We start from the raw sequence: 22,874 nt of genomic DNA, 5'->3' as shown, positions 1-22,874 counted from the left end.
TCCTCTCAGATTTTTTTTGAAATAGTGCTGACATTATTAAAATGGTTCATTTTTGTGAAAAAAATGTTCATTGTTAGTCTTTAAGGTGCCACAGGACTCCTTGTAGTATTAACAATGATTGAAATATTTAATTAAATTATACAACTTTCAGGGATTTATTTATTTTCGTTTTTCAAACACAACATCCAATAAACATTTTGGAAACGCTTCCCACAATGTTTTTGAAGGGGCGCTGCTAGCACTACGTCACTTAACGCACTCAGGCCAGGACCCACAAAGGTACCTAAGTCTATGTCTACACTGCAAATAATAATAATAAAACCCATGGCAGTGAATCTCAGAGCCTGGGTAAACCGACTGGGGTTCGTGGGGCTAAAAATAGCAGCACAGATGTTCCTATTTGGGCTAGAGCCCAGTCTGTGAATCTGAATCAGAAGGAGGATGTGAATGGGGGCTCTCCCACATAGTAGATTAGTACCCAAACCACTGGGTTAAAGTTACAATGGCAGTCTCTTTCTCCTCTGTTGCCTTGAGTGAAGTTTGGTGTGTTTGGCTAGTGACTGCAAATTTTAAACATCTGATCTAATTCTCCTTAAAGAAAATCACTGCAGCAAGCTGCCAAAAAGCCACAGCTGGGTGTGAGCCTAAATTAAAACAATGGTGCCAGTGTATTGTACACCACTGCAATAATGTATCCTTTCACAATATGATTATATGGCTGGTACATTGTAGCCAAGTAAAGCACAGCCCACTTAACTAGCTGTATTTGCAGAGCAACTCCAGTCACCGCTCCTTTCCTGTCACAGTTGAATTTTAGTTCCCAGTCACAGCTGGCCACTCCCCAGACTCTCCCAGGCCACCTGAGGCTGTCCTCAGATCTCCTTCCCACAGCCAGAATGGACAAGTGGAGCTGGGAGAAAAATTTCAGATGAATAGTTTATTCATTAAAATTGAAGTTTGGGGTTGACTGAAATTATTTACTGAACAGTTTCAGCCAAGCTGAAAAAGTCAAAGCATTTTGTTACTGTCAAAATTAGACTTTTAGTTTTGTTTTAAACAGAAAAAAAATGTTTCAACTTCCAGGTATTTTGACAAAAGCAGCAAATGATTCAGAAAAGAGCCAGAAGAAGGGAACCTGAGAGTACCACCGAGTTCCTTGTAGCCTTTAGCCCAGTGTGATGGCACCCATCTGGGATGTGTCATTCCTAGATAGTGGCAATTCATCGCCATTCCTGGTGACAGTGGATAGTCACTGGGCAAGACACTGTCTGGCTGTACTGCCGAACAGTTCGGGCGCTCACCCAGGCAGTGGGAGACTCGCATGCAGGATCCAATAGGTGTTTGATTATTTATAAAAACAAGTGGTAGAGCTTCAGACGGAGAGAGTGAGGACGCCCTGATATCCCATAGCTCAGCTGTCAGGGCAGTCTCTTGCAAAGGCAGAGGCCTGCATCCAAATCACTTTGCCACATTGTGGGGGTGAGGAGAGTGAGCTTGGGTCTCTGAGGGTACATCTACACTACAGCAGGGAGTCGATTTAAGATACGCAAATTCAGCTACGTGAATAGCGTAGCTGAATTCGACGTATTGCAGCCGACTTACCCCGTTGTGAGGACGGCGGCAAAATCGACTTCTGCCGCTTTTTGTCGGCGGCGCTTACTACCACCTCCGCTGGTGGAGTTAGAGCGCCGATTTGGGGATCGATTGTCGCGTCCCAACGGGACGCGATAAATCGATCCCCGAGAGGTCGATTTCTACCCGCCGATTCAGGCGGGTAGTATAGACCAGACCTTACATTCCAGGTGAGGGGCCTAATCACAAGGCTAAAGCCTATAGGGGGGCACTGGCCTCTAACCCCTTTGCTGAAGCGTGCACTACCATGACTTCACTGCTGCAGGACCTGAGCAAGCCAGATTACAGCCTGCTCAGCTATGTCGCCTCAAGCTGCAGTCACACAGACAGGCCCTACAAAGCAAAGCAGCAGCAAAGTTCAATATTGTCACTAGTAAAGTTGTAAAAAGCAGTTAACGTGCAAGGGGAAATCATTAAAGTACATTGTAGAGTGAGAGTTGAGTGGCATCATCTACGAATAGTTGTTTTCCTTTCCCCTCCTCTGGACCCATGGGGTCGGGCTGTGACACATTTTGTTTCATTAAATGACCCATCTGCCAACCAGAATTCTCTGGACTTTGCAGCACATGCAGGGGCTGATACAGCAGCAGCACAAAAACTGGTGGTATAGATTGTTTCTGGATGCTGCCAGCTTTCTTCCTTAGAAATCACCGCCCAAAAGCTTTGTTAGCACAGAGCTCATGCTGAATGGCACTGCCCCATACCCTCACAGAATGTCAGATGGATCTATATTTACACTGTTGAAAACCAGGAAATGAAGAGTTAAGGCAGAATACAATGAAACCCCTGAAAACCAAGGAATATAGAGAGGGTAGTGTCAGCCACATTTCACCCACCCAACCTTAGCCCCTCCAGCTGGCAACAGGCTCTAGGGGGGGAAATACAGACCTCACCTATATCCAACACAATCTGCTATTGGTGTGTTGTGCTGCTACAATGCAACAGCATCATTCCTCTTCACACACTCGTGCTGCCCTCATTGTGCGTCATGCAGCTGTATTGAATTAGCTGCAGCAAGTGGCCAGAGCTCACCTACCATGTGAGATGAGGGGCATCTGCAGCTAGAGAAATCAGGGATGCTTTTTTTCTGGGCTGCGCTATGCCAAACATCCAGGAGGAGGGGCCCAATGGCTCTTTTTAGTTTACAATCTAATAGTGCAAGAAAGAGTTTTAAAAACATCCGCAGTGTTCTAGGGCCATAGGATGGCTGCTGCTGCCCCTTTCAGAAGCTGACATTGCACTAGTTAGAGCAGGGGTCGGCAACCTTTGAGAAATGGTGTGCCACATTGTCATTAATTTAAGGTTTTGCTTGCCAGTAATACATTTTACATTTATGGGGCCAGCAGACGGAATCCCAGACTGGCAGCACGGGGGGCAGATGGAACCCCAGACCGGCTGAGCTGCTCAGCCCGCTGCTGGTCTGGGGTTCCAGCCGCCAGCCCCTGCCAGCCGGGGTCCTGGCCGCCGACCCCGATAAGCCCACTGTCGGCCTGAGGTTCCGTCTATCCAGGCTGGCAGCAGGCTGAGCTGAGGTGGCAGCCGGGACCTCGGCTGGCAGCAGAGTGCCACTAAAAAGCAGCTCGTGTGCCGCCTTTGGCACGTGTGTTGCAGGTTGCCAACCCCTGAGTTAGAGCAAGATGATAGGGGAATATGAAAGAGCTTTGTCTCTTTCTAACACACTGTTGCATATTCCCAGTGCCCAGAACCCCACATTTGTACCAGTATTCATACTCCTGCTCTATTGCTCTGGGCAGTTTAGCAGACTGGCATCACACCACACAGTGCACCAAAAGGCTTAAGGCTTGTCTAGAGGAAAGTATTTTAATATAGATTTTTCCTCTATAACTATATCAAAAGTGTATGTGCACACTATTTGGTTTAAACCAGCTTTAACTGTTTCCCTTGTGAATCATTGCATCCACACAGCTCTGCACTGATCTGAAATAAGCATCCAGCATTCTGGGCAGGTGTCCCACAGTTCCATGTCCCACTCTTAGGCTAAATAAATTCTGGGATTTTTTGCATGGTGCATCTGGGGATATCTAGCAGACTACAGGAATTATGGGGCTTCATGTCATACCCACAGATTCCCATGATTCCTATCCTGGTATCCCATAATTTGTCTGGTTTTGGCCAGCCCGCACCATTTCTAAAGGATGCAGAAGCAGACCACCCTGCTTTCACCACAGGTAGTCTGGTGGAAATACTGCCAAGAATCACAATCCTGCATGTCATTTATACAAACAAGGTGCTCCAGATGCATTGTCAATCAAGCAGATGAGCACTTTGGATAAGCTAGGCTATGGCTGTGATATGACCAATATACTGCTGGAAAAGAAGGGGGAAATTGGGCAGTTACTTTTGCATGACTTTATCCTGGAGTGGCTGCAGTCCCTAGAGCAGCACTGCTGGTCTCGGCAAGCTAGCAGTGACTGGTGAGACAGGACAGCAGTGTGGAAATGGGATATCAGTAATGTCAGCACAATATCAGTATGCGGAAGGAAACTTTCCCAGAGATCTGTGCAGTGCTCGTCCTGGAGCTGCAGTGGTGGAACACCAACGTAAGAGGATCCTTCACTGTAGAGAAGCCTGTTGCCATCCCATCAGGTGCTCAACACCTCCTGACTCATACTGGTCAGTAACCAGTATTGGTAGCTCAACTGTCTGGTCTGCTGTCATGGAGGTGTGCACTGCTCTTAAGGGGATGCTACTGGACCTGGGTCATAAATCTTGGCAATGTGTGGGAAGTTATTGATGAATTAGCCCAGTTGGGGTTCTGTTGGGCCTGCAAATTTACCCTAATTGAGAGCTCATTTGTAAAAAGTACATGAAACATCATGTGATGTTTGTCAGAGAGCAGCTGCTCTTAATGGGGAGTTAGGGCCCAGTCTGCCCAGGACTGACTTATGAAGATCCCGCCTGAGGGTAATTGACTGCCCCAGGTGGCTGATTAGTAAAAGAGCACTTGGACCTATCAAAGGGTACCCAAGCTCAGTTAGAGGGAACTCCTAAGAGAGACAGGAATCTCCAGTGGAGGGGATCTCCTGTGAGAAGGCTAAGTTGGGAGCCTAGAAAATGAGCTTTCCTGAGGAACCTGCCAGGATGAGAAGCCTGTGAGGGGAGCTCCTGGAGAAGAGAGTCTCTTAGATGGACTGTGCCCCACCTGGCCCTAAAGTTTTGGGGGCTGCTAGGAATCGTGTGGTGCTTGGTGTACAGTTATGACAATAACACTGTTTGATTCTGCACCTATGAATTTTGTGGCATTTGCTGTTCCTCTATAATTATTACACTGTGGTTGCCACAGATCCCATAAGGTGGTTGCCACAGATCCCATAAGGTCTGTTGCCCTGTGCAAGAACTGGGTGCTTTCAGTAGCACAAGGCATTCTAATCAGATGTTGTGAAATAATAAAAATACATTATGTTCCCAAAGACAGATTTTTATTGCCTACTAAAACCAGCACATGGAAACTTTGTGAAATTAAAAAACAAATGTAATAAAAACTTCAGAAATAAACTAAAGGAACAGAACTAAGCAAGGCGAAAGAACATTCCAGTCCATTTTGACTACACATACAGCAAACATGGCTCTCACAGGTCAGTCAGCGTATGTGATGCTGTGGTTGTCCTTATTGTCCCCCAGCATTGAGGATGGGGTTGGCTGGCCCCTGATACCACCTGGAAAGTTGAGGGATGGGGCATAGGGAGGTGCTACAATGGAGTTCTCCACTGAATGCAAAAGGAGGTGAGCCTGTGATTATTGAACCTATGGAGCAACAAGAGTCGGCAGCATCTGTATTTATTGCTGGAGAAGCCCCCTCATGTCCTGGTGCAGCTCCCGCTCCTTTTTCCAGTGGCAGGGGAAGATTTGAAAAATCATTTGATCATGGGAGTTTCAGGCTGCTATTTGGGCCACACTATGTCACATAGACTTTTCTCCTGTCTGCCCTTTCCCTCACCAGCTTGTTGGTCATATTCACTCTCCATGCCCACTGTTCACAGGCTGCTGCAGCGCTGGCTTGCAGACTCTCACTGAACACGTCATCCCGAGTCCTCTTCTTCCTCCTTGTTGTCTGGCTCAGGCATTCCACTGGTGCAGTGGTGGGGTCCCCTCCAGGCTGCAACGCCAGCAGCTGCAGATGAACCAGAGGTATTATTGTAAGAAGTTGTGCTGCAGTATGATTAAAATATGACCATGTATATCATTGTTGCTAAGACTGTTATATAATTACAACAAATCTTATACGAAGTATGCCATGTAAGGTATCAATGGAAAAGTTACAATCTATCAAACATGATTATTCTGTTTGTATGCATGTATCATCTTTGTATCTGAAGTTATGAATATTGACTATGTGCCAGTATTTCAAATAAAAAATGAGGAGTTGAGAAATGTGGTTTCTCCTGGGTAACACCCACCAGGAAGTTTACATCCAGCCTAGCCGGCACATTGTGAATGGACCATTCAAGTTGATGGCCCATTAACGAACACAATGGGCCGTAGAAGAAGCTTATCCTCAACTAATGGGCCTTCCCGGGGATTTTTTAGCCAGAGAATGGGTAATGGCTGGTCCTATGACTCGTTGACTCATGCAAGCACATGTGACTAGCTCATGTGACCCTGGACTCCATCTTGTGTCTGCAATTCCACAAATTGAGAGCAGCCCCACCCCATGGATGAAGATATAAAAATCCCTGGAAGCATCTCCATTTTGCCTCTTTCTTGCTCTGATCTCTGGACTATGAACTTACACTAAAAGGAGCATTTCAATCAATGGACTGAGGATCTTCCGATCTTTTGGAAGTTACCGGAGACTTTATAAGCCAGCAATTTATTCCATCATTGCTACAAATCTGATCCAAGAACTTTGCAATGAGTGCGTGTGTTTGTTTTCCTGGACCATTTTGACTTGCTCCTCTTTGTTTAGATATCGGATACTAAAGGATTGGCAACAGTGTGATTATTGGGTAAGATCGGAGTTATATATCAACCTGGCTATGTGGCTGATCTCTTGGGATTAGAAGAGCCCTTTGATGAAATTGGTTTGAAATAACCACTCATTGTTAAGTCTAGTGTCTGGGTGGTGAAACAAAGGCTGGGATACCTAGAGGAGGCTGCTTTTCTGGCTTTGTGTTAGCCAGTGTGGTGAGACAGACCTTTACTTTTGTTATTGGTTTGGTATATCTGATGGGAGAATAGCCACCAGTTTAGAGGGGGAGTCTGCCCCTTTTCTCAGAAGTTTGTCCTGAATCTGGCATCCTCGGCTGTGATCCGCTGAGACACGGTGACAGAAATATAGTCACCATGGAAACCAAAAGTTTCCCCCTCTATGGCTTCCCTAAAGTTTTAAAGAAAATATCGTTATTGACACTGCAGCATTGGAGGGCTTGTACATAGCACTGCTCTGCAGTCCCAGCCATGGTGAGTTTGGCCCTCCATAGGCAGGGTGGGGGAATGAGGAGGGAATTGTCCAGTTGCATGAAACAATACGAGTAGAGGGGAATGGCACTGAATACTGGCACTATTTTGCACAGGCAGGAGTGATTTTAGCTGATGTCTCACTCCTGAGGGGAACAAAGGCACAGAAAGCACAGCTGCTGCTGACCTCCTGAAGCCGCCTGTACTATACGCCACTAGCCTGTGTGTGTTTGCTGTCTGGCAAAGTTATTGCCAAGGGGCATGAGAAAGCATCTTACCCAGGAGGAAGAAATCTGCCTGCTGTCCCTAGAAACCATTGAGAGAGGATTCATGGAAACATCCATGAAAGTTTCATCAAGATCACTCAGGAGGACTCAAGGGACTTTAAAGAGGCAGGTGGCTTTTTGTCTCTGTGGCCCCCCAGGCAATGGAGTGAACAATTGTGACTGGAGCAGTCCGTGTTGGGCATTGTAGCACAGCTACTGAAGGGCAGTTTTAGGACATAAGTAACAGAGTGTCTACACTCACACACTGTCACCCTCAATACATTGACCATGGCTCTATGCCATTCTGGGAGGTGGTGTTATCTGCTTTTCATTCCCCTCTAGAGTTAGGCAGGTGAGGGTGAGACAAGCAGAGCTGTTTGTTTATGGACACAGGGGTGTCCCTTGCATCCTCCTGAGTGATCTTGACAAAACTTTCATGGACATACTCTGCAACCCTCTCTTAAAGTTGTCTAGAGATGGCAGCCTTATTTCTTCCGCAGTGATAGGATGCTTTCCCACCATAACTGGGCATTTACATCAGTGAGAGAAAAACTTAAGGGTAGACATATGCACAACTAGGTCAATGCAAAGTGGTTTATGTCACCCTAACTTTGTAGTGTAGATCGGGTCTTAGAATCAAGCTCCTAGATTTAACATTATGGACCAAAATGCTGAGTAATAGCAAGAAGGACAACACTATGCTACTATATGAATATTGTTGGGAATTAAGTGGAGGCTGGGTAGGACAAAAACTCAAAATGCCTCATGTAAGTAGGATACAGAAGTGGATAAAGGATCTTAATGAAGAGAAAGGATTGAAGTAACTAAAATTTGTAGCCATGGGAAATACATTCCCACAGAGAGAGCCATGGAATTATATAGTGAAATAAATAAAAGGAGAACACTACTAATTATACAAGATCAAGCAAATCAATATATTTGTGATACACGAGGACACTATTGCCAAATCACAAATGGCTCCAAAGAGGAAGGACCAGGAACAGGAGGAACAGATTTCTGCCTGCTCTCACTTGGCCTCAGGAAAGCCATATGGCTCACTGACTTTGTATCCATCTTCATGACTAGCTTAACAGGAATTATTCTAGCACTAAACTGAACTTTAGTTACGTGGCCAGCTGCTGTTGTCATCTTGTCTGATTCCTTATCAGGGCTGCAGGCAATTAACAATCTGTCAGCAGAAATGATATTCTTAGTGAAATATTACTGCTAACAACTGAATTGGCACAACTGGATATAACTACAATACTAGCATGGATCCCAGCACATGACAGGTTAGCAGCCAATGAGCCGCCAGACAAACAGTCAAAAAGTGCTCTCAATTCTGAGCAAGTTCACCTAGGGAGCCTCTTAAGAAAACTGGAATTTAAACACCTAATCCAAACTAAGTTAAGGGAGGAATGGCAAAAACTGTGGGCAAATGAAACAAAGAGGGCGGGGGGGGGGGGGGGAGAGAACTAAAATGATTAGGGGGTTGGAATGGGTCCCATATGAGGAGAGATTAAAGAGGCTAGGACTTTTCAGATTGGAAAAGGGGAGTCTAAGGGGGGATATGATAGAGGTATATACAATCATGAGTGGTGTAGAGAAAGTGAATAAGGAAAAGTTATTTACTTGTTTCCATAATAGAAAGAACTAGGGGCCACCAAATGAAATCAATGGCAGCAGGTTTAAAACAAATAAAACGAAGTTCTTCTTCACACAGCGCACAGTCAACTTGTGGAACTCCTTGCCTGAGGAGGTTGTGAAGGCTAGGACTATAACAGGGTTTAAAAGAGAACTGGATAAATTCATGGAGGTTAAGATGACTATTAGCCAGGATGGGTAAGGAATGGTGTTCCTAGCCTCTGTTTGTCAGAGGGTGGAGATGGATGGCAGGAGAGAGATCACTTGATCATTACCTGTTAGGTTCACTCCCTCTGGGGCACCTGGCATTGGCCACTGTTGGTAAACAGGATACTGGGCTGGATGGACCTTTGGTCTGATCCCAGAACGGCCATTCTTAAGTTCTTATGTTCTCATTCCAAGAAGTCTGCCCTACAGTTGAAAATGTTAATAAAATCCAAGGTCCTGAGAGGAAGAGCAAAGTGGCTCTAGTTAGAAGTCTAACAGGACATTGTGGATTAAATAGTAATTTATTTCTTATTAACAAGCATAAAGATGGATTCTGTGTAACACGTAAGGTCCAGGTCATATCCTTTGGGACTCTAAAGCCTCTACCAGTGAAAGAAGGGGTTCATATAGAAAACGCAGAGGCCTTAAAGTAACAAAATTTTCATTGCAAAACCTATCGAGATCACAAGGAAAATTAGACCTAATACAAAAAGGCTCTTCTGCAATTCTTTAAGAATACTGAGAAAGGATAGGAAGTACGGTGTATGGTGGTCAGAGACTCAGGAAGCAAGTCTGCTCCACCACAAAACCCAGGAAGAAGGAGACAGGGAGACGCAAGCTGCAGAAGCGTTGTGTGTGGCAAGGGAAAAAGGATTCTCTAGGTAAAGAGCTGGTTTCTCTATGAGTAAATCTTGTGTTAGTGGCTGTTTGGAGAGGGGGCCTAGGTTCCCAGAGTAGCTGGGCCTAGAAGGGTTAGACAGGGTGGCTGGCGATTGGAGGCCAGCACAAGAGGAGGCAGTACGTCAGTGGGCAGGGGTGCTGGAACAATTTTTATAGTGGGGATGATGAACATGGAAGCCATGTATTGGCTGTTATTATTACTTCAAGTCCAGGGATGCTGCCGAACCACCAGCACCCCCAGTTCCAGCACTCCTGTGTCAGTGCAAGTTAGGAAATGAATTTCTTTTGCTTAAAGAAAACTCTCAGGCCAGCCCAAGGGCCTATCCTGTAACTAGTGTAAATAAACCATCACTAAGGATTAAATTTCTGGAGTAGGGCTGGTTTATTCCACTCTTCCCAACACCAGAGGGAGAAGTGCCAAGCCTTGATATGATAAAAGTGGTGCATTCTATCTATCTATCGATCGATCTATCACCTAACCTTTCCTCCCCCTTTTAATACCATTCCCTTTCAACTGCTGTACATCCCCTCCCATTCCTTTTTCTCCTCACCCCATATATTCAAGGTTCCTTTTTTTTTTCTTATCTTGTGCCTGTTCCTCCTCCCAGCCCCACCTTTATCTTCACCTTACTTACTCCTGTGCGGGAGAACAGCTGATATGAGGTGGGGCGGGACCAGCATAATCAATAAAATCACTTAAGATGCAGAGCAGAAGGCAGCGATAACAAAATCATAAGAAACAAACAGCCATGGCTTCAGCTACTCCTGAATGGGAAATCCAAGAGGAAGCCAAATGTCCCATCTGCAAGGACTATTTCACAGATCCGGTGAGTATAGAATGTGAGCACAACTTCTGTCGAGGCTGCATCACTCAGTACTGTGAGAAGTGGACCAAGACCCCTTTGTTCTGCCCCATATGCAAAGCCCAGATCTAGAAAGGAAATTTCCAACCCAACTGGGACTTGGCAAATACAATAGAAAAAAGTAAAACACTGAGTTCAAAACCAGGAGAAGAGAATCTGTGTGTGAGACACGAGAAACCCCTGGATCAGTTCTGTGAAGAGGATGAGGAAGCCCTGGCTGGAGTTTGCAGGAGCTCCCCAGAGCACAGATCTCACATGGTGCTGATCACTGAGGAGGCTATCCAGAAATACAAGGTAGGAAACACTCCAGACTCTGCTTAATTCATTTCTTTCCTTTTCAGTCTCACAGGAAATATCCTCCTAGGGGAGCTGGAGGCTCTATTGGTTGGTTGGTTGGGATTGCTGGTGGGTTTTTTTGCCTCTCAGATCCACAGAATCCCCCAATTTCCTGGAATTTCCTGATCTGCAGCTCCATCAAAATCTCTCCCCTGCAGTTCCCTCTCTCCAGGCAGGTTCAGGGAGCCCTGGCCACTGATGCTGCCCCAGATGGTCAACCATGGGTGGTTCATTAGGCAGATGAGGTCTCGAGAGCTCAGTATGAGGCACTCTCCCCACCAAGTGGGTGGAAGCAAGATGTCTCCATGCTGCTGCCAGGCCAGGAATGGAGGGATAATCTGGTTCCACCACACCCCTGACAGCCCAGGCCCTGCCAGCAGGGCATCCACATTCCTGGGAAACACAAGAGCCCTTCTCTGCTGTATGGAGCATTTACAATGCTAGATAAAGGCTAGGCAGTCTGGACCCTGCCTAGGTCCCCAGCTTCTGGGGTCACCTGATTATATCAGAACCTCAGTTTTCATTAACAAAAAAAAAAGTTTCTAGCCTCCATATTTGCAGATAAAATCTTGAAAATATGACTCAAGCATAATTGATACATCTGCCTGAATCTGCAGAGAGCCTGAGACAATAGCTCTGAGGGGGAACAGCTGCCTCATGCAATTAAATATGGTGTTGGTTCCAAGCAAATAGCTTTGTGTGGAGGAGAATTCATAGTCATAGATTCCAAAGCCAGAAGGGGCCTCTGTGATCATTTTGTCTGACCTCCTATATAACACACACCAGAGAACTTCCTTGAACTAATTCCTGTTTGAACTAGAGCAGATCTTTTCAGAAACAAAATCAAATCTTGATTGTAAAATGGTCAGAGATGAAGAATCCAGCACACCTCTTGGTAAATTGTTCCCATGGTGAATTACCCTCATTATTAAAATTTATGCCTTATTTCTATTTTGAATTTGTCTAACTTCAACTTCCAGACATTGGGTTGTGTTGTACCTTTCTCTGCCAGATGGAAGAGCTCGTTATTACAGAGCAGCGGCACAGGAGGCAGCGAACAGGGCTGCTAACAGGGGAGTTTGAGTGGGAGTTTGCAGGGGGAGATGGAAGGGGAGACGGGAGGGCGCGGTGTCCTGTGTGCTGTGTTTCCCCAGGTGCAGTGGGCAGAGACTACAGCAGCCATGAGCCAAGCAGCAGGGGACATAATGCAGATGATTGCATGCGGCAGCTGCGGTATGTACATGGTGCTAGCGGGAGTGCCTGACCAGAGGTATGTCTGTATGAAGTGCCGCCTAATAGAGCTGCTGGAAGAAAAGATCCGAGGGTTGGAGATGCAGGTAGATACTCTGGTGGAGTTTAGAAGGGGGTTTGAGCAGCTGATGGAGGAAAGGCAAGGAGGGGCTGAAGGGGAATGCTCAGGGGTTCAGGTGGAAGCAGGGGCTAAGGTCTGTGAGGGGGGAATGTCAGGGGGAGAACAAGGGCAGTGGAAGCATGTGACCATGAGAAGCAGGCCAAGGAAAAGGAGGGCTAGTGAAGGGGAAATAGAATTCAGGAACAGGTTTGGGTGTTTGGATAGCAAGGAGTGGGGGCAGCAGGTAGTAACTGAAGGTGGGAGGGTGAGGAAGAAGAGAAGAGCAGCTAGTCCAATAGAGAGAGGGGAGGAATTGATGCAGACAGCACCAAATCTGGGCCCCGGGAGGATACAGGATGGCACAAGGGGGGAGTATAAGGGAAAATAGGAACGGACAAGGGTACGACTAGAGGGAACAGAGGATAGATTAGTAGATCGCACTGTCACCAGGCAAAAGCAGGTTTACGTGATTGGGGACTCCTTACTGAGGAGGTTAGACAGGCCTGTGATCAGGGCGGACCCAGAGAACAGAAGGGTGTGCTGTCTACCGGGTGCTAAGATATGGGATGTGGACCTACAGTTGAAAAGGATCCTAAAAGGAGCAGGTAAGAACCCCTTGATAATCCTTCACGTAGGAACGAATGACACGGCTAGGTTCTCGTTAGAGAGAATCAAGGGAGATTATGCCAGACTGGGGAAGACGCTCAAGGAAATCGAGGCTCAGATCATCTTCAGTGGGATTCTGCCTGTTCCTAGAGAAGGGCAGCAAAGGGCTGACAGGATTGTGAGGATAAATAGCTGGCTAAGGGAGTAGTGCTATAAGGAGGGCTTTGGGATGTATGGTCACTGGGAGGCTTTCGGGGACAGACAACTGTTCTCACGGGATGGACTTCACCTGAGTAGGGAAGGAAATAGACTTCTGGGAGGGAGGCTGGCTCATCTCATCAAAAGAGCTTTAAACTAGGAATTTGGGGGAGACGGTTGGGAGATGTCCAGTTAATCTCCACACCAGATTCCAACATTGAAAAGGAGGGTGATGAGATAAGAACAGATATAGCCGGGGGGAAGGGATTGGACATAAGAAGGAGAGGGGAGATGAACAGTAAGGGGTCCATACCAAATTGCATAACTAATGGGAGACAGGCTAAACGACATACATTAAGATGTTTATACACCAATGCGAGAAGCCTAGGTAACAAAATGGAGGAATTGGAGCTCCTGGTCTGAGAAATGAAACCGGATATCGTAGGAATAACCGAAACCTGGTGGAACGGTAGTCATGACTGGAGTACAGATATGGAAGGGTATGTGCTGTTTAGGAACGATAGGAACAAAGGTAAAGGTGGGGGAGTAGCATTGTATGTCAATAATGAGGTAAACTGTAAAGAAATAATAACTGATGGAATGGATAAGACGGAGTCTGTCTGGGCAATACTCACACTGGGTAAAAGAACTACTAGACCCTCCCCCGGGATAGTGCTTGGGGTGTGCTATAGACCGCCGGGATCTACCCAGGATATGGACAGAGAACTATTTAATGTTTTTAGGGAAGTAAATACTAATAGGAACTGTGTAATCATGGGAGACTTTAACTTCCCGGATATAGATTGGGGGACAAATGCTAGTAACAATAATAGGGCTCAGATGTTCCTAGACGTGCTAGCTGATGAATTCCTTCATCAAGTAGTAGCTGAACCGACGAGGGGGGAGGCCATTTTAGATTTGGTTTTGGTGAGTAGTGAGGACCTCGTTGAGGAAGTGGTTGTAGGGGACAACCTTGGCTTGAGTGATCATGAGCTAATTAGATTTAAACTAAATGGAAGGATTAACAGAATTAAATCAGAGACTAGGGTTTACAATTTCAAAAAGGCTAATTTTAATAAATTAATGGGACTGGTAAGGGAAGTGGATTGGGCTAACATATTTATGGATCAAAAGGCAGATGGCACCTGGGATTATTTTAAGTTAAAGTTGCAGGAGCTGTCGGAGGCCTGTATCCCGAGAAAGGGAAAACGCCTAATAGGCAAGAGATTTAGACCGAGCTGGATGAGCGAGCGTCTCAAAGGAGTGATTAAGAAAAAACAGAAAGCGTACAAAGAGTGGAAGAGGGGAGGGATCAGTAAGGAAACCTACCTTATTGAGGTCAGAGCATGTAGAGATGGAGTGAGAAAGGCCAAAAGCCGTGTAAAGTTGGACCTTGCGAGGGGAATTAAAACCAATAGTAAGAGGTTTTATAGCCATATAAATAGGAAGAAAACAAAGAAAGAAGAAGTGGGACCGCTGAAGACTGTAGATGGAGTGGAGATTAAGGATAATCTAGGCATGGCACAATATCTAAACGAATATTTTGCATCGGTCTTTAATGAGGCTAATGAAGGGTTTAGGAATAGTGGCAGCGTGACAGAGGGGAATACCGTATCCGAGGTAGAAGCCAAACTTGAACAACTTAGCGGGACTAAATCGGGCGGACCGGATGATCTTCATCCGAGAATATTGAAGGAACTGGCACGAGAAATTGTAAGCCCGTTAGCAATAATTTTTAATGAATCTATAAACTCGGGGGTGGTACCATTGGACTGGAGAATAGCTAATGTGGTTCCTATTTTCAAGAAAGGGAAAAAAAGTGACCCGGATAACTACAGACCTGTTAGTTTAACATCTGTAGTATGCAAGGTCCTGGAAAAAATTTTGAAGGAGAAAGTAGTTAAGGACCTTGAGGTCAATGGCAATTGCGACAAATTACAACATGGTTTTACGAAAGGCAGATCGTGCCAAACCAACCTGATCTCCTTCTTTGAGAAAGTAACAGACTTTTTAGATAAGGGAAATGCGGTGGACCTAGTATACCTCGATTTCAGTAAAGCGTTTGATACGGTACTGCACGAGGAATTATTGGTTAAATTGGAAAAGATGGGGATTGATATGAAAATCCAGAGGTGGATAAGTAATTGGTTAAAGGGGAGACTGCAGCGGGTCATACTGAAAGGTGAACTGTCAGGTTGGAGGGAGGTCACCAGTGGAGTTCCTCAAGGTTCGGTTTTGGGTTCCATTTTATTTAATCTATTTATTACTGACCTCGGAACCAAAGGTAGGAGTGGGCTGATAAAGTTTGCGGATGACACAAAGTTGGGAGGTATTGCCAATTCGGAGAAGGATCGGGATATTCTGCAGGGAGACTTGGATGACCTTGTAAATTGGAGTAATAGAAATAGGATGAAATTTAATAGTGAAAAGTGTAAGGTGATGCATTTAGGGATGACTAACAAGAATTTTAGTTATAAGCTGGGGACGCATCGGTTGGAAGTAACGGAGGAGGAGAAAGACCTCGGAGTCCTGGTTGACTGCAGGATGACTATGAGTCGGCAATGTGACGTGGCCGTGAAAAAGCCAATGCGGTCTTGGGATGCATTAGGCGAGGTATATCTAGTAGGGATAAGGAGGTGCTGCTTCCGTTATACAAGGCACTGGTGAGACCTCATTTAGAGTACTGTGTGCAGTTCTGGTCTCCCATGTTTAAAAGGGATGAACTCAAACTGGAACGGGTACAGAGAAGGGCCACTAAGATGATCAGAGGAATGGAAAACCTGTTGTATGAAAGGAGACTCGAGGAGCTCGGTTTGTTTACCCTAACCAAAAGAAGGCTGAGGGGGATATGATTGCTTTCTTTAAATATATCAGAGGGATAAATACCAGGGAGGGAGAGGAATTATTTCAGCTCAGTACTAACGTGGACACGAGAACGAATGGATATAAACTGGCCGTGGGGAAGTTTAGGCTTGAAATCAGACGAAGGTTTCTGACCGTCAGAGGGGTGAAATATTGGAACAGCCTTCCGAGGGAAACGGTGGGGGCAAAGGACCTGTCTGGTTTTAAGATTAAGCTAGATAAGTTTATGGAGGGAATGGTTTGATGGGATAACGTGATTTTAGTCAATTAATCAACAGCGTCCCATCACTGGTAAATAGTATCAATGGTCAATGAGGGTCAGGCTGGAGAATCTTGCCTACGTGCTCGGGGTTTTACTGATCGCCATATTTGGGGTCGGGAAGGAATTTTCCTCCAGGGTAGATTGGCTGAGGCCCTGGAGGTTTTTCGCCTTCCTCTGCAGCATGGGGCAGGGATCGCTAGCAGGAGGATTCTCTGCTAATTGAAGTCTCTAAGCCACAGGATTTGGGGACTTCAACAGCAGAGTCAAGGGAAAGGGTAGGGATGGCTTTGTGGTCTGCATCATGCGGGAGGTCAGACCAGATGATCATAATGGTCCCTTCTGACCTTAAAGTCTATGAGTCTATGAGTCTATGGGTGGAACTGGGAACTGAGCCCCAGTCTCCCAAATTACTGGCTAGTGCCTTAACCACGAGATCAGCCTTTCCATGAGGACATAAAAAGAGACATTCCCCTTTGGAGCAAACATTGAAATGGGGCTTAACCAGCCTCCAAATTAGTGCCTCACGTTTCGGGCCAGCAACAGTCTACAGATTCTAACCCCCCTGAATCTGCTGCACGGCCAGAACTTGCAATTGTAGATTGGCTAGTTGGTCATTTAGCTCCCTGAATTCCAAGTGTCATTTGCACACACATGGACACACACATGTACACACACACATACACACACACTGTGCAGAATAGAATTAACTGCCTCGAAAACTTTGTTAGCACAGCGTTAAGTAACTCAGTGGCACCCTTTCCGATTGTGGAGAGTGGTTAAATTTAAACGTCTAAAAATCAGGAAATGCAAAGTTAAGGTACCTGGTTGCCAGCCCTGCAAGGCAGCCTGAACTCTGCCCCACTGGAATGGGTAATTGTCATGGTGGGAATGGTTCAGTAAGTCAGGTGCAAAGATGAATAACCTACCCAGGGAAGTGCCACGTGGATTCTCTGTCTCTTGAAGTTCAGATTAGGACTGGATGCCTTTTGGGGAGATGTACTTTAATCAAACACAATTTATTAGGCACAATATAGGAATAACTGGATGAAATTCTCTGGCCTACGTTATACAGAATGTCAGACTAGATGTCTCTTCTGGCCTTAAAATCTGTGGATCTATAATAAGTAGCCAGGACTAAGAGAATGTAACATTGTTTGTGTTGTGAGCTACAGATTAGAAATCCAGCATTGAGCGCCATATAATCCAGATGTGTTCTCTGTAGCTGTACCGGGAGGTGGAGGGGTTAGCTGGAGAATATTGGCAGAACTCTGTCTGTGATATGAGCAGAGATGCAGGTGTACTTTGAGGGATCATATATATGTCTCATTTCAGCCCTAAATTTTGTGGATTGTGTCAGCAGAGGTGCACAAGGGTGTCTTCTTGCCATAGGGATTGTCAGCCGTCCGGTGGCAGAAATATCACCTGTCTTCAGGTCTCAGGGAGGGGTAAATGAAGATAATACCTCAGAAAAAAGGGAAGGAGTGGTAAAATTTTTCCAGTCTGGGGTGGTTTGTGTGTAGCAGGCTCAGTGTCGGCCAACACCAGGTATCTCCTGTTTACTCTGCCTGACGTCAATCTGACATTGGCCCATAGCGCTAATGTGCTCTGCCCCCCTAGTTTGCTAAGGGAAGGATGCTAGTACATGTGTTACTGGCGTACTGGATCAATGCATGACAGGCAGCATGGGATAAAAAGCACAGAGGTGTTAAAATTTCAAACAAACAAGTGAGTGATGTGGGCTGGCATCCTGGGCTGAGTGGAGATGGAAGTTGAACTCTCAGCAATGGATGAGAGATGATAGGTGGGGTGAGGATAGGCCATGAATAGCCTTGAAAGTGAAAACAGGTAACTTATGTTTGATGCAGCAGAGAGGGGGAGCCAGTGGAGAGCTGCAAAGAGAGGAGTGATACAAGTGATGGACTAGGAAAATGCTCTTTGCAGCAACATCCTCGATAGATATGAGCAAGACAAGGTCACATTTGTCAAGGCAGCAGAATGGATGGTGGAGTGATCCAGGCATGAGATGAAGAGAACCTGGACGAGTTTTAGCTGTGTGCTTTGATATGACAGGCCATATCTTAGTGATGTGATGTAGAAAGAACCAGCACGTTTTAGCCAGCGCATGTGTGTGAGGACCTAGAGAGAGGTCTGGGTGGAAGATGATGACCAGTTTAAGGGCCTGAGGGACAGTCAGGATGACAGTATTGTCACTGAGCAAGGAAGCAGTGGGGAGGGTTGGGAAGCAGATTAAGATCTGGGTTTTAGCCATGCTGAGCGTGTGCTGACAGCTGGAGTCTAGACACCCACGAGGAGATGTCAGAGAGAGGTTGCGATTTAAGCGTGGGCAGAAGGAGACGGGTTTGGAGAAGGGAAGTAGATCTGTGAGTCATCAGCATAAAGACGGCAGCTGAATTTGTGGTGAGGGATGAGATTACCCAGAGGGAACCTCCTTGCCACTTTATGTCCTGGTAAGTCTGGACTGACCATGGGGAGGAGGGCTGGGGTGGGGCTGTGAGGCGTGCCGGTAGGAGATGGAGGCAGGAGACTGGAGAGGCACAGTCCCTATCCTACATCCAGGCCCAGTGACTGGGAAAGGGCTCCACACATTATCTGTGGCATAGGAGGCTCTGAGAGGGGTGAAGTGGCCCATTCATCTCATTGTGAATGTCTCAGAGGAATGAAAATGTCCCGTGGAGAAGAACAGAGCCTTAGACAATAGCTCTGAGACATGGGAACTGCTCCATTCATCTCAGTGGGATTTCTGGTGTGATAACTGGGCCTACAAATTTACTCTCCCTGTGAGCTCAACTGTGAGCAACTTTATAATGTGTCATTACAACGTATAACAAGTGGTGGTGGGAAGATGCAAAGGAGAGATTTAAAGTCTGAAGTAGTCCAGAAAGAAAGGCCTCCTGACATAACTCAAGGATTGTGTTGTAAATTCTGGCAAATGAAATGTAAAAATACAATTAGAAACAATTAGACAAAGACTCAAAAACTAATAGCAAATTTTTTTGAAGTACATCAGAAGCAGGACTGCTAAACAACCAGTGGGGCCACTGGACAATTGAAGTGCTAAAGGAGCATGCAGGATGATAAGGCCATTAAGGAGATACTAAATAATTTTTTTGCATCGCTCTACACGAATGAGGATGAGAGGGAGATTCCCAAACCTGAGACATTCTTTATAGGTGACAAATCTGAGGAACTGTCCCAGACTGAGGTATTATTAGAGGAGGTTTTGGAACAAATTGATAAATTCAACAGTAACAAATCACCAGGACCAGATGGTATTACCCAAGAGTTCTGAAGGAACTCAAATGTGAAATTGCAGAACTACTAACTGTAGTCTGTGTAGCCTGATTTCGGGTGTACTAATAACATTAATTCAAATTATAAATACAATTTATGTAATTCAACTAATTAACAATTAATTATTAATACATTAATGATAATAATAATCAGTCATTGATATTAAATATTATGGGTATTAGGCTCGCCAATCTGTTTGATCAGAAGATAAAAGTTCTTGTCCCAAATCAGGCTCCACAGAATGTACAAAAGGACCCTCGGGGGTATGACAGGAAGCTCACACTCAGACAGATATAGCCTTAAAGACTTTTTATTAAAATCAATAATAGTATGTAAATGGTAAAATACCCAGACTTACAAAGTGACAATTGCATTACTGCTATTCAAAAGATACATATGATAATATAGTATTATATGGAACAAAACTTTGGTTAATATACTCACACCCTTCCTTGATAACCTGGTGGTAAGAACAACAGAACCAGCCTTGCAGTTCAGGTTTCTCAATTCTTGAGTGAGGGATGCAGTGCTTAGAAAAAGCTAAGAGCTAACTTAAGGTTTACTTGACTAACTTAAACTTAAAATCAAAACCTTATAAACAAAACAAAGAATAAAACTTAGGGAAACCAAGCTTAGCCTAGTTCCCTTGAAACTTAAAGTTTAAGAAGAACAAGTACACCCTACTAATAGTAATAGTTATAGTAGATAGATAGAATAGAAGAGGAAGAGGAAGAACAGCAGAGGCTAACAGCGGGAGTTTGCCTGGGAGCTGTCCAAGAGGAGGTACGCTAAGAGCTGCATTAGGGGGGCTGTGTTGGTGAGTATCTGAGTGCCTGCTGCTGGGACAGTTGGTCAGTTTGACCGTGTGCTTGATTGCTTGCTTGTTTGTTTGTTTGAAAAGTGTGAATTGGGAGTGCTTTGTTCCAGGTGGGCCTTGAGTGGGCCTGACTGGTATATAAGGGCAGTCAGCAGCGAACCAGCTGAGCGGCGAACAGCAGAGGCTAAAAGCGGGAGTTTGCCTGGGAGTTCGCTTGGGGAGAGCGCACTGAGGCTTTCATCTGCAGGTTTCTCTGAGTAGTTCCTGCAACAGTTGAGGAAGCTCTTAAGAGGACGGTGATATGGAAGGTGAGCGATCAGCTGTTGTAACCTGCACAGGTTGTGCCATGTTTGTCTTTCTTCCACAGGACAGAAGCAACTTTGTCTGTACAAAGTGCAAGCTGGTCTCCATGTTGGAAGAGAAGGTTCGAGGCCTGGAGAAACGAGTATCGACTCTGCGTTGCATAAGGGAAAATGAAGATTTCCTGGACAGACGTCAGGAGATGCTTCTACGGCCACAATGTTCTGAAGATTCAGAGCAGGCGCAGCAGGGACAGAAGGATTGTGAGGAGGTTTGGCAGCATGTGACCTCCAGAAGGAGAAAGAGGAGCGTCCATGCACCAGCAATGGAGATACAGGTGTGCAATCGTTTCCATGTTCTCTCTACAGGTACTAATGCGGAGAGTGGACTAGATGACCCATCTGAGGGAAGGGAGCAGAAGGAGACTCCACCGATTGGAAGGCAAAAGATGCACTGTCCTAGGGATAGGGGTTCCACGACCACCACTCCCTAGAGGAGGAGGAGGAGGGTGGTGGTGGTCGGGGACTCCCTCCTCAGGGGGACTGAGTCATCTATCTGCCACCCCGACCGGGAAAACCGAGAGGTCTGCTGCTTGCCAGGAGCTAGAATACACAATGTGACGGAGAGACTGCCGAGACTCATCAAGCCCTTGGATCGCTACCCCTTCCTGCTTCTCCACGTGGGCACGAATTATACTGCCAAGAATGACCTTGAGCGGATCACTGCAGACTATGTGGCTCTGGGAAGAAGGATAAAGGAGTTTGAGGTGCAAGTGGTGTTCTCGTCCATCCTCCCTGTGCAAGGAAAAGGCCTGGGTAGAGACCGTCGAATCGTGGAAGTCAACGAATGGCTACGCAGGTGGTGTCGGAGAGAAGGCTTTGGATTCTTTGACCATGGGATGGTGTTCCAAGAAGAAGGAGTGCTAGGCAGAGACGGGCTCCACCTAACGAAGAGAGGGAAGAGCATCTTCGCCAGCAGGCTGGCTAACCTAGTGAGGAGGGCTTTAAACTAGGTTCACCGGGGGAAGGAGACCAAAGCCCTGAGGTAAGTGGGGAAATGGGATCCTGGGAGGAAGCGCAAGCAGGAGAGCGCAAGAGGGGAGAACTCCTGTCTCATGCTGAGTTATCTTAAGTGCCTATACACAAATGCAAGAAGCCTGGGAAACAAGCAGGGAGAACTGGAAATCCTGGCACAGTCAGAGAACTATGATGTGATTGGAATAACAGAGACTTGGTGGGATAACTCACATGACTGGAGTACTGTCATGGATGGATATAAACTGTTCAGGAACGACAGGCAGGGCAGAAAAGGTGGGGGAGTTGCGTTGTATGTAAGAGAGGAGTATGACTGCTCAGAGCTCCGGTATGAAACTGCAGAAAAACCTGAGAGTCTCTGGATAAAGTTGAGAAGTGTGAGCAACAAGGTTGATGTCGTGGTTGGAGTCTGCTATAGACCACCAGACCAGGGGGATGAGGTGGACGAGGCTTTCTTCTGGCAACTAGCAGAAGTTGCTAGATCGCAGGCCCTGGTTCTCATGGGAGATTTATTCACCCTGATATCTGCTGGGAGAGCAATACAGCGGTGCACAGGCAATCCAGGAAATTTTTGGAAAGTGTAGGGGACAATTTCCTGGTGCAAGTGCTGGAGGAACCAACTGGGGGCAAAGCTTTTCTTGACCTGCTACTCACAAACAGGGAAGAACTATTAGGGGAAGCAAAAATGGATGGGAACCTGGGAGGCAGTGACCATGAGATGGTCGAGTTCAGGATCCTGACACAAGGAAGAAAGGAGAGCAGCAGAATACGGACCCTGGACTTCAGAAAAGCAGACTTTGACTCCCTCAGGGAACAGATGGGCAGGATCCCCTGGGAGAATAACATGAAGGGCAAAGGGGTCCAGGAGAGCTGGCTGTATTTTAAAGAATCCTTATTGAGGTTGCAGGAACAAACCATCCCGATGTGTAGAAAGAATAGTAAATATGGCAGGCGACCAGCTTGGCTAAACAGTGAAATCCTTGCTGATCTTAAACGCAAAAAAGAAGCTTACAAGAAGTGGAAGATTGGACAAATGACCAGGGAGGAGTATAAAAATATTGCTCAGGCGTGCAGGAGTGAAGTCA

At 46.0% G+C, this 22,874-nt stretch overlaps 2 protein-coding genes across 3 annotated transcripts in view; both read left to right on the top strand.

Moving 5' to 3' along the window:
* The window catches only part of LOC117878433 (class I histocompatibility antigen, F10 alpha chain-like), a 46,110-nt gene extending 39,518 nt beyond the window's left edge, over positions 1-6,592 (top strand). For both annotated transcript variants that reach the window (XM_034772613.1, XM_034772615.1), the window contains one exon: positions 5,634-6,592. In XM_034772613.1, coding sequence (XP_034628504.1) covers positions 5,634-5,824 — 191 coding nt within the window. In that variant the 3' untranslated portion in view covers positions 5,825-6,592. The remainder of the gene's footprint in view (positions 1-5,633) is intronic.
* Positions 6,593-10,597: 4,005 nt separating this feature from the next.
* Positions 10,598-22,874, top strand: part of LOC117877801 (butyrophilin subfamily 1 member A1-like) — a 92,635-nt gene continuing 80,358 nt past the window's right edge. Inside the window, exons 1-2 of the mRNA XM_034771304.1 lie at positions 10,598-10,675; positions 12,202-12,317. Of these exons, the coding sequence (XP_034627195.1) occupies positions 10,598-10,675; positions 12,202-12,317 (194 nt within the window). The remainder of the gene's footprint in view (positions 10,676-12,201; positions 12,318-22,874) is intronic.

This window comes from Trachemys scripta, chromosome 5 (assembly GCF_013100865.1).
Source record: "Trachemys scripta elegans isolate TJP31775 chromosome 5, CAS_Tse_1.0, whole genome shotgun sequence".
Lineage (NCBI taxonomy): Eukaryota > Metazoa > Chordata > Testudines > Emydidae > Trachemys > Trachemys scripta.
This window is presented reverse-complemented; position numbering and strand designations above follow the sequence as displayed.